Consider the following 12,730-nt stretch of genomic DNA (forward strand, 5'->3'; position numbering starts at 1 on the left):
CCTACTTTCTTTTGGGGAAGGCAGGCCCTGCACGCCTCAGAGCAATAAAGTGTGATGAGTGCTGTGGAAATGAAAGCCCAGAGATTTATGAGTGATGACACCTGTGACTGCAGCCTGGACCAGGTGCTAGGAGAGGCCTTCCTGAGGTTTTGACATGTAAGCTGAGGTGCTAAGGAAATTAGAATTTTAACCCAGAGGTTTACATCATTAAGATTTGCTCAGGGTTGGAAGGCTTGTAAAAAATATAGATTCCTGGCCTTTTTCTGGAGAGAAGAAAGCTCTGCAGAGTGTGGTGACACCAACCTCAATGTCAAGGTGATCGCACTCAAGTTTTTGTCCATTTGGGTTCTGCTCCACTGGCTTAGGGCTCAGACTCTCCCTGGGTGAGAAAACAGGGAGACAGCTGGTGGCAGAGTTCCTGTCAGTGCAGCCACAGGAAATGATGACTTTTGGGAACATGGCTGTGGACTTTACTCAGGAAGAGTGGGCCTTCTGGCCCCATCTCAGAGGGAGCTGTGCAGGCATGTGAGGCTGGAGAACATCAGCTCTGAAAATCAGATGTGACTTCCTAGTTGCTGCAAGGGGGAGAGCTGTGGAACAAGGAAGATTTACCCAAGGCCAGAGTCCAAGCAGGAAAGACTTGACCACCAAGACCTCACTTCCATATAGAAGACGTGAAGGAAGGAGCCACCTAATGTCATGGTGAGATCCATGAAGGCGAACCTGTTCCTCCTGAGGTCAAAACCATAACTGAGTTCTTACAGGAGGACATTTGCATAAATATTGTGGCTATATGAAGTGCTAGAAGCGTAACGAAGACCTCATAGTTACTCACATAGCTCTTCTGTTGACATGCTGCAAAGGAGAGAACTTCTCTGGAGGCAGGAGAGTAACACACCTGGTGAATGCAACCACTGTGCCAAAGACTCTAGAGATCACCACCGAATGATCGCCTTAAAATCGGTATGTAGAAAATAGATACATAAATTTGGGGAAACTTCAACAGCCTCCCCTCTCCTCCTCAGCAGCAGAGATTTCACACTGGAAAGGAGTTCTTTGAATAGACTGATCATAGGGAAATATTCACTCATACCTCAACAGTGACTCAACACGTGTTAACTCACACATCAAAGAAACCCTCCATTGAATGAATGTGGGAAACACTTCAGTCAAGAGCTGCCTTTTGTTTCTATCAGGGAACACACACAGGAGAGGAACCTTTTGTGATCAGTGTGGAAATGCCTGCAGTAACAATTTGTCCTTCAAGTGACATGGGTGAATTCACTCTGCAGAGAAACCCAAGGAATGCCACCTCTGGGAAATAGCCTTTAATGATGCTCTCACCTCAGCCATCTTGAAACAGTGTACACTGGAAAGAAACTGTGTGAATGTGATGTGTGTGGAAGAACCTCAGCCTCAGCTGCAACCTTCACAGGCACCAGCTCGTTCACACAGGGGAGAAACCCTGCAGTCTTCAGCCAAAGCTCCAGCCTGGGTGTGTACAGAAAACTTTGGGTAAGCCACGAAGGAGAGCAGCAAGCCTTGACCGGGCGGAGGAAGCCATTTGGGAAGTACAGTGCAATTCATGTTGGAGAAGCAATTCAGTGAAATAAACATGTGGATTCTTTACTCATAGAGCAACACACCAGGACATGTGCGGATTTTCACCACATAAAACACTCTCAGTGTCGGGAATGAAGGGAAGTCTTCAGTGATCACACATACCTTGGTCAACCTTAATGTTCTCACACTTGGGAGTTCCTCAGGCCACCAGTCAATGTAAAAATGTTTTCATCTTGAGTTTATATAAGAAAACTCACACTGGAAAAAATATTCTATCAGGAACTCTTCAGTACACAAGTCAACATATAATTTAGACTTTTGCCAAGTGACATATTACTCAAAATAGTGTAAAGATGCAGAACTGGTAATACATTCTTGGAAATGTTGAATCAGAATCCTATAAGACATATTAAGCAATGAGATAACTTGTCTTTGGTTAGACTAATCAAAGTTGTTGATTAAAAATCTAGTACATTGGTATCTGTTTTTAATATCATGAAAAAAAATCAAGAAACATGCTGAGTGGGACATTTTTCCTTTACTATATTACTATTCATCAGTTGATTACTTGCTATTTTTATGCAAACTCTAAACATATTTACAGAGACTTTGCTTAATCATAAAACAGCATTTAATGTAACTGAAGAAATGTAGAACACATGATGTGTTCTAATTATTATATTAATTTTGAAGTACATGTCTGGAATGGCAAAGGTATATGAAAACATGGAAAAATAAGACACACTTTGTAAGTGATTCAAATATCCCAGGTAGTGCTGTTGTGGGCTAGGCTTATGGTTAGGATTAGGGTTAGGGTTAGGGTTAACCTTTGTCTCCTCGTGTTCCTGCGTGCCACCATCTAACCACTAATTTAGCAGACATTTAGGGCTTCTCCGTGCCAGGCACTAAGCTAACCCTAGGGTAACAAAGATAAACATGAGTTATGACTTTTTTAGAGTTCTTTTCCATAATACATTAATACCCTATATAGGTTTGTTGCATTTTATCACAACCTTCAAAGATACTGATTTGATAGAAGGTAAATTTCTAGTTGATCAGACACTACCATTGAGCCCATGTATTAATGTTTATGATTAAAGCTATTAAAGAACTTCCAGTTTAAATTTAAAAAACCTAGCTAGCAGCTACTTCAGATATCTGTTCTTGTCTACTTTTTATCATCTGTTTATTTTTATTTATTACATTCTTTAAATTCTTTCTAATGGGTGCTCAGTAAATGTTTGTTAACTGCAAAAATGCATAGGAGTACCCTACTACCTGAATTTATTGCCACGCTTTCTAACTCACACATTTGTTTTAAAGAAATAACAATACATGTGGAGTCCTATAAAACATATTATAGGGCTGAATCTTAACTATAAAGCCCCTGATAAAGTTAGTAATTGAAATGTGTATTTGCCTGTCTGGACCTTACAATGGAATCTCAGATTTCTTCAGATCCTGCTGCTAGGGCCAGTACTTCTTCCACACCTTAGAGTTGAAGAAGAAAACAGTATTTTCATTAACTTGCTCTCCTCCCTGTTTCCCACCACTCCACAGCTGGTGGAGGAAAAGGCTGGACATAGCTTGCCATGTTACTTCCATTCTCGGATCTGAATTATGCCTGTCCTAAGCAAGCCACAGTTTCTTTGTAATGGTCTTTCAAAAACATCTTCCCTCACTCAGCAAAAGTCTACTTCAAAGTACCTTGACTGTCAGGATGAATGTGTGAATTTTTATTGTCTGTTGTGGTTTCTTTATAGGACAAAGATGCAGAGGAAGAAGTGAAAAAAATAAGCACTATCTTGAAGAGGTAAATAAAAGAACTTACTCTTCAGCAAATCAGATGTGGTCTACTAAATTTTGAACTTAATTGAGGTTGTGATTTCTTATTATCTTTTTTTTTATGTAAAGGTAATGTGCTCAGATTTGAAGATAAAATGATATTTCTGCAGAATTCATTCACTTATAGAATTACAAAACTAATCATGTTATTTGCAGAAGTCTATTTCCTATAATGTCAGTATAAAATGTTCTTTAAACATGTATGCTTTATATTTTTTCTGTGAATAAACTATACTTGTCAGAATATTTCTTTAAATAAAATACTTAAGTCAGTCCAATAAAATGAACTCTAGTTGGTATTTTATTGTTGCTTTGTTGGAAACTCCACAAAACAAAATGATTCCATTCATGTGGATGAAAAATGGGAAAATGGGTAAAGGATATGAACCAGTCATTGGTAAGACAAAAAACAAAAGGGGAAATATATAGTAACTAGTAATCACAGGAATGTGAATAAAATTGAGAAGATACTGTTTAACCCTCAAATTAGGAAGGTTTCTTTTTTTCTTTCAAGGCACCTTCAAAGTTGGCAATGATGCCACAAAGCAGGACTTTGTCATACACTGCTGGTAGGAGGGTATTTTGACACAAACATTTGACAAAATGTATCTGGAGCCACAAACACATTAACTTTTTAACCTGGTAATTTCATTTTATAGAAATAATCCTAAAGACAAAAAGTAGGTTTATCCTCAAATGTTCATAACAGTATTATTAATTACAACAAAACACTGTCCCATAATAAGAAAGCAGTTAACAATATTAGAATACAACTATAATAGAATATTGTTATTATTTTATCCTCACTCGAGGATATTTTTTCATTGCTTTTAGAGAGAGAAAGAGAGAAACATTGATTGGTTGCCTTCTCATATGTGCCCTGACCTGGGATCAAACCCACAACCTGGGTATGTTCCCTGGTTGGGAACTGACCCTGCAAACTTTCAGTCTATGGGATGACGCTAAAAATAATTACAGAAATGATGTAGGTCATGCTTGTATACTATTTTGTCTTGTACTCTCACTTAAGAGGTCTGTGTATTTGCCTGTGTCACTCCTCCAGCTTTGTTCTATGTCAAACTAGTTTTGTTTGAGTTTCCCTATGAATTTTGGAATTTTATTTTTAAATTTCTACCAAAAAAACCCTGGGATTCTGATTGGGATTGTGTTAATCAATTTGTCTCCTCAAATCAAGGAGATTGTGGGACTCCTACGTGGTCCCACTCAAGGCAGTAACCTGGGGCCACAATAGGGCTCACTGTGTTTATTATCCGTCTCTCAGCATCACTACCTTTCCTGTCTTGCTGTCCAGTGTCTTGAAAACCATTGATTCATGTATTTTTTCTGTGTTTCGGGTTTTGAAAGACAGAAATTGTAATTGTGGGGATTTGTAGTTCTGCAGCACTTTTCAATCCTATAAATTATTACTTTATATATATATACAGCAAACTCAAGCATATTGAATTTCTTTGTAAAGTTTCTATAATGTTCAAATGTATTTGTACTATAAAATAGAGCAAGTTGAGCAATTGCACCATGAAGTTAATTATTAATTGGACTTCAGCTAGAACTCAGACAGTTTTTGGTTTGTTTTTAGCATTCTTAAGCTTTGGCAAATAAAGTTTGCATATGAAGAATTAAATTGTACCTTCCTTCTTGAATACTTTACATTTGCACATCCCAACTAGTTTACAATTGGGAGACCTGATTGGGAAAATAATCTGCTGGAAATTATGAGTAGAAATGGCACTAGAAATTATTAATGCCACATAACTCCAGCAGAGCCCAATTGGACAGGCACTTCCAGTAATGCAGACTGGCCCCTTCATGGGGTAGTGTGGCATCCAGAGCTCAGCATTGTCTTAATTTTTAAAAGGTCCCAGTCAGGAAGATAGTGATTTTCCAATCAAGCTACTAATTCAGTTATTTATTTTTTCTGTTTGAGATACATTTTATTTCCTTCGTGTTCTTCAGTCCTAGGAGCTCAACGTACATAGCAGTTGTAATTAATTAAATATTTATTGAGCTGATATTATGGAATCATCCAAGGGCCAAACCAAATTTTGGGGGCCCCAAGCTTATACAATTGGAGGATTGTTGAGAAAAAGAATAGCCCTGACCAGTGTGGCTCAGTTGGTTGAGCACTGACCTGCAAAGCACAAGGTCGCTGGTTCGATTCCCCGTCAGAGCACATACCTAGATTGCAGGCCAGGTCCCCATTGGGGTTGTGCAAGAGGCAACCTATCGATGTTCTTCTCACATATCGATGTTTCCCTCCCTCTCTTCCTCCTTTCCCCTCTCTCTAAAAATAAATAAAATCGTTTTAAAAAAAGAATTAAAATTTCAGTTACAAAATTAAGTGTGAAGGAAACTATTTAGAATAAAAAAGACACGACAAATTATAAAATGTAAAAGCTGATAAATGCCACAAATATTATAAAATTTAGAAAAATAATATATTTATTACCTATGTGGCACCATCCTAGCATACTTTCTTCCTACATTTTTGCCACACACTCTTTGTTCATTTTGCCATAAGCTTTAATTTTTTTAACTTCATTTTCCATAGCAAGCATAAAGCATAGAAAAATTTATCTTTCCCCTAGCATGATTGACTGACATTTATTTTTTATTCCTGATGGTTCTTATTAGTGATGCATGCGGTGACTGAGCCCTTCGAGCACGTTGAGTGGGCCCGCCATGGCCCTGCTGCAGCTGGTCCAGCGCTGCCCACCTTTGGCACCTGCCCAGCCTTGAAGCCTGGGCCTTAGTGGGCCTCGAGCAGGGAACCAAGCAATGCCTTGTTCACATCTTTCTTGTTGGAGTCAATCAGGGTCTGAAGCTCGATACAGGCCCCAGAAGCAAGCTGTCACTGGGGCCAGGGGAGGTGGAGGTTAGAAGCTGCCTGCTGAATCCAGCATAGGGTGCATAGGGAACCCTCCAGTGGGTGACTCCCCAAGCCACCTTCCTGGGGCTAGGTATGTTCTTGTGTGGGGTGGGGGACAAGGAGCAGGAGAGAGATGGGCACAAATCCATGCAAGTGAGGTTTCCTGAGGAAGAGTAGACTAATACCAGTCTCTCACCATCTTCTTCCAACTACCTACAGCATAAAGGCCAAAGTCTTCAGCAAATCTTTCTAGACACCCCACGCTCCTGTGCTACTACCCAGGCTGTCTTTCCAGAGTAGTTCCCACCACCTTCCCCTTACATGCACGCACGCATGCATGCATGCACACATGCACACACTGTGCATTTCTGACAGCCTGGAGTGGTTGTTGTTCAAGCCCCACCTGGTTCTCTGGCCTCTGGCTTGGGCTATTTCATGGCATAGGGCCACCTTCACCTTCCCCAGACCTACTTGTGGAGATCTCCCTGCCTACTCTATGACTGTCTCAAGTGACAGAAATTCTGCCCCAAAGCTTCCTGATGCACGCGCCTAGATGTGCAGACCCATTCAGATCTTCAGCAAGGTGAGCAGGCCAATGGCCATCCATTATTCATCTTTGTATCTCCTGTCTAGCAGTATATACTTGATCAAGATTTTTATCTAAGTAAAGGCACTCAAGAAAGAGAAAAATGCTTAATGTGTTCCCAACTTTCCTAAAAGAAAACAGAGTCATTTCTACCCTCAGGTGTGATGTAATAGAGAGAGAGCAGAGGGAATGGGGCATCTTGGGAGTGGGGGAAGCAGGAAATGGAGAAGCTAATAGATCAGGGACCAGACAAGAGATGGTAAGTCTGAAGGGTTGCTAAGACCAGCCCTTAAGGTTTCAAATTCAGGATACTCTCTTACTCTCCTAAAAACATTACAGACCTGTGTACATTCTATTTCTTTTCTTTTTTTCTTGTTACTGCTACAACCTTCATTAAATATAATAGAATATAGACCACATACTAGGCATTGTGACATTTCTATGACCAAACTGCGTTGTTTTGTTTTTGTTTTTTTCTCTCTCTCTCTTTGAAATTTTAATTTTAACTCCATTTCTAGGCTTCAATTTTCATTCTATTGGTTTGGCAATAAAGTAACTCCTACAATACCCCAGCGTGAAACTTAAAACTATTTAGAGCACTCCCAGAGGACCCTTCCTGACACCCTGGCAAGTGTGAGTGCTGTTCTTAGAGGATACTTAACCCTTGTGCTCATTGCTAACAGATTGGAAAAGAAAAAGATGACACAGGATGTTTATTGCTGTAGAGACCAGATCCTCCAACTAGCATATACATCATGCTTATAACATTTGCAAAGTTTTCTTTTAACTGAAAAATAAACCCTGCTTTATATTGATATTAAACTTTTAATTGTTCAAAGTGTTATTACATCTAATATTTCCATGAAAGCCTTTTACATGCTGAGATAGGTTAAGAAAGTGATTCCATCCTCATTTGCCCGTGGAGGAAGCTGGACCAAAGGTTAGATTTGCTAGAGGTCAAGGTCACATACCCAGTTAATGAGAAAACAGGAACTAGACCCAGCTGTCCTGACTCCCAGCCGGGTCCTATACAGGGACCAAAGAGTTCAGAGCCCTACAACCAGTCTTAAACCATTTAAGGTTTAATGTCCTTAGGAACTAACTCTATTTCCTTTGTTGCTATTTACCTAAAAAAATGCTTAAGGCAGCTAAAAAAGATAGACTTCTAAAAACAAAGCAAGGCTTGTTGAAATATGTGTGATTGTTAACTTAGCCAAGAACATACTAGTATCTCCCACCGTGGAGGAAATGGTTCATTGGAGGGAAAACAGTAATTTAAGATGGGCTGTGGATAGGGAGCTTAGTGTCCATAGAAGATAAATTCATGGGAATCGCCTGGAAAGGTGCCCTATTCTACTTAAGGAGCAATTTTCTTCCATCTGGTTGTGGTAATTTCCCCTCAAGATGTTGCTCAGGGTCGTACTTTGTTTCCCTTTTCATTTCAATGTAATTATGTGAATTTTCACTGTTCCATAACTATAATTTCCGTTTCATAACATTCTTAGCTGAGATTATGATCTATCTCACAGTTTCAAATGCCCCCAATCAGGACTGTTCCATTTGGCTCACTGAGCTGGCCCCAGAAACTTGGGAGTGAGGGAGAAGTTTGTGTGCGTTTTCCCAAACTCAGCTAGGCATTACAACAACACCCGGCTTCTTCACCCAGAGGCCAGCTTGCTAGGGCTGTGGAAGTAAAAGCTGCATGTTCTGCCGACCTCCCACGTCGGTCTCCGCCGGGACGTGCTCTCCAGACAGAAGCCCTCCTCCGTGGAGGCCCACAGCCCGTGGGGAACGCTCTTCTCAACACAGTTAGCTCCACCCTAACTTCAGTTTCTCGTTCAAGAGAGAAGCCAGCGACCTAAAGAATCCTCTAACCAAGCGGACTGTGCGCCACGGCTGCCAGCCCGTGACTTGGCCTCAATCCTGGCACAGCATTGTAGCAGGTTTGGGGATGAGCCGCCCCTCACCTTTCCATCACCAGCAAGGGGTTTCCTCAGAAGTGATTGCTCTTTCTCACCGGTTTACTTGACCCTGAAGCCTGTCCAGTAGAAGGGGTACCTCCTTCTTTTGCATCAGCTTTATTGCGATATAAATGACATTTAATAAAATGCACCATTTTAAGTGTACAGTTTGGTGAGTTTACACAAATTCATGCCACAGCGTAACTTGTACCACAATCAAGATATAAAATATATGCATCATTCCAGAATGTTCCCTTGTGTCCTCTCCCACTCAGTCTCCCATCTGCACCCCAGTGTCAGGCAGTCACAGAGCTGCTTTCCGTCATTCATCTTTTTTCTTTCTTAGAATGCCATGTAAATGGTACTCTTTTGTTGAGCACATTCTTTCATTGAGCACATCTTTGAGACTCATCTAGCTATTTGGTATGTCAATAGTTTATTTCATTCATTGCTCTGTAACAGTGCACAACTGGAATCTACAATAAATTGTTTATCATTTCACCTGTTTTGGGTTGTTTACAGTTTGAGGTTGTTATGTATCAAGCTGATATGAACATTCATGTACAAGTCTTTCTGAGGACATGGAGAGGGTACATAAACACCTAGACGTGGACCTGTGTGTTGCTTGGTAAGTGTATGTTACCTTTACAAGAAATTGTCCTATTGCCTTTTGGTGGGTGTACCATGTTGCATTCCCATCAGAAATGTGTACAAGTTCCAGTCCCACAGCCTCGCCAACACGTGACAAGGTCAGCCTCAGTCTCTCATTTTAGGTTTCAATGTGCACTTCCCTGACTAGTCATTTGAGCATCTTTTCCTGAGCTCAGGGGCACACCTTCTGTGACTCAACGGCTCTGACTAGCTCAATGACACTAAAGTCAAGAATCCTACTGCCCAAAGCATCCTTGTCAGTTGCTGGTCAGTTGTTACTTTTTCTTTCTTGAATTAACACCAGCAGTACATTAAAAAAGAGTGACAGAAGCTCTAATTTTTCTCCTGTCCCAGGGTAAGACCATCAAAACAGACTTTCCAAAAGTCCCTGCATCGACAGTTGAGCAGGTATCTTGAGCCTGTGGCACTAAACGTTGCTGGGAGAAGGGAGGTATCGATCGCCTGTGCCTCTTCCTCTCTTGTTCTTCTGTACTTATAGGAACCCATTTCCCAATACCCAGTCGTGAGTCCTCTGACCTCCCACAGCACAGTTTATTGCTTCTAATTTTGTTACTTGGGTCTATATTTCTTTGAGTTGTTTTCTACTCCATAGGCACATGTATTCATTCCCTAAATAGATTAAAAGACAACAACGCATCTTGATTCAGTGTTTGGTGATGCTCAAAAAATATTTTAAAAGTTGAATTAAATTTGCAACTTTATACACAAACACAGAAAGAGGGACAGAGAGAGAGGCTAGATTGAATTTTATTCTGGATGTGAACCCAAACTTTTCATCTCCAGGACTTTATGAGATCTATCCCACCCCCAACACACACACGCACTCGCTACACTTGTTGAAAATGTAAAACAAACCACAGTTAGCCTGGAAATTATCTTCATAGAATAAATCAGCATATTGTTTTGAGTTTTTGCACTGCATGTATTAATTTTAGAAGAACACATGTCTCGGTTCAGTAAAATTTGCAGAAAGCCAGACATCCCATAAAAAGAATTTGTTGGTTGAGATGTTTATCCCTCCAGCTATCTTTCCCCTTTTTTATGACTACAAAGAATACTGGTGTTTCTTCACTTTTCAGAATCCGCGGCTCAGGAAGACTTCTGGCAGCCGCCCACTGGAAGGCCCACTGGGCTGAAGGAAAAGGTCTCTGTGTGACCTGTCTGCCCATAAGTGTGTTGGCTCCCACACGGCCTCTGCCAGAAAGTGCCTCTTTCAGTTGGGACAGTCTACCTGTGCAAGGCATGATCCAGAGAGACCAGGCTCAGGCCCCACCAGCTCACCCTCTCTCCCTGCCTCTGCCATGCCATGGTGCTTACATGATGGGGGTGAGAGGAGAGGGGCTGGGGGAGCACAGGGTATAGCTGCTTCACTGAAATTGTCCAATGTAGAAGAAGACATTCAGAGGGCCACAAAAAATCGGAATTTTTCTGGGGAGAGCTAAGCCCTTCCAAAAATTGATCCTCAGTTACCGAATCTTCCATCAACTGATAAGTGAACGGATACCCATAACAATGATCCTAAAGCACTCAAGATCCCGAGGTGACTTCTACATTTAAAAAAGGAAGATTAAAATGTATGTAGTAAATGTTAATACATTAATGGAAGTAATTTTACTATAATCTTCTAAACCCAATGGTCTCCAGTTTTTTGATAGCATGCTTGAATCCGTTTTTTAAAATTGGCATCCCCCAATATTTATGTTTATTTATAAATTATACATATCAATGCTAAATTGTTCATGACAAAACACACACAGAACATTTTAAGGGATAAGATTACCTCCTTTCTTGATTAAAGGAAATCCTTAGAGAAGTAGAACTAAAGGGAACTTACTTAACATAATAAAATATATATATCTGAGTCCATCGTGCTTATTAACGTAGAATTTAAAAGCATTTGTACTGAAGTCAGGGATGGGAAAAAGCTGACATTATCACTACCATTATTCACTATTGTTCTGGAAGTACCAGCTCTAACTAGAAAAGACGGGTAAATTACAGTACAACATTTGAAAGTAATATATTAATGGAGTATAATAAAATCATTATTTATTGGGTTGGCCAAAAAGTCTTTTGAGTTTTTTTTTCATAAAATAAAAAGACACATTTTTAATTTTCACCAATAACTTTATTGATCTGGATATTTTGAGTATGTCAGCTATCTCCCGTGTGGTATACTGTTGATTGTCCTCAGTTAATGTCTTGATTTGATTGCTATTAACTTGAACTGTTCTACCCGACCATGGAGCATCATCCAGCAAGAAATTTCCAGCATGAAACTTCACAAACCACTTTTGATATGTTCACTTAATCACAGCACCTTTTCCATACACTGCACAAATCTGTTTTTGTGTTTCAGTTGCATTTTTACCTTTCTTGAAGTCGTCGTCGGCAGCCGTCCGTCTCGAGAGACGATGGTGTAGCTTCTTAAGAGTCTATCTGCACCGCCGAGAATGGCTGTGCAGTCCGACTCGGGAGTGACACGGTATCTGTCTCCTCCCGTGTTGAATCAACATCTTGTGATGACGCTGGAGTGTCCTCTCCAGTGAAGCTGAAGCTACAGAGCCTGGGCAGGGTGATATGGAGGGTCTGCTGTTGCCCATGCAGCAGACCCCCCCTCTCTTCGCAGCTGAAGGGTCCAAGGGAAAGACGGAGTCAATACAGCTTGGCTTCAGGTGCGCCGCAGGAGTTGCCGGTGTTGACTACAACGTCGAACCGCCTTAGGGACTCCGGCTCCGGATTTTCTGTCGGGGTTTACTCCCTTAGCCTTTCCCCTGAAGAGGTATGCCACAAGGCAGCGGAGGTTTTTTGGAGTCAGTTTTCCTTCTCTGATGTGCCCTGACTAGAAGATCGAACCAGCGACACTTAGCTCGCAGGCCGAGGCTCAATCCACTGAGCCAAACCAGCCAGGGCTTTCTTGAAGTAATAAAGCATAATATGCCAAAAATGTATATTTCCCTTCATCTCCAATATTAAAATGGCTACCAAAAATTCACCAATATTGATAAGTTTCCTTTTTAAATGCATGCTGATATGACAGCTGTCTCAGTACAATCTAAGAAAATTGTTTTGAATGAAGTTAAAGACAACTAAGCGCTACTAGAGCCTTCTTATGGGGGAAGAAAACAAATGAACTTTTTGGCCAACCCAATATATAGATAAATAAAATTATATGCATGAAAAACCCGAGAGAATTAACTTCAAAACTAGTGTGAA

The 12,730-nt window shown here is 40.7% G+C and overlaps 1 protein-coding gene across 4 annotated transcripts in view; it reads left to right on the forward strand.

Moving 5' to 3' along the window:
• Positions 1-3,429, forward strand: part of RMDN2 (regulator of microtubule dynamics 2) — a 66,037-nt gene extending 62,608 nt beyond the window's left edge. For all 4 annotated transcript variants that reach the window (XM_090280219.1, XM_090280220.1, XM_090280221.1 and 1 more), the window contains one exon: positions 3,327-3,429. In XM_090280219.1, coding sequence (XP_090136345.1) covers positions 3,327-3,380 — 54 coding nt within the window. In that variant the 3' untranslated portion in view covers positions 3,381-3,429. The remainder of the gene's footprint in view (positions 1-3,326) is intronic.
• The last annotated feature ends 9,301 nt before the right edge of the window (positions 3,430-12,730 follow it).

This window comes from Furipterus horrens, unplaced genomic scaffold (assembly GCF_987537825.1).
Source record: "Furipterus horrens unplaced genomic scaffold, mFurHor1.1.pri manual_scaffold_6, whole genome shotgun sequence".
NCBI lineage: Eukaryota > Metazoa > Chordata > Mammalia > Chiroptera > Furipteridae > Furipterus > Furipterus horrens.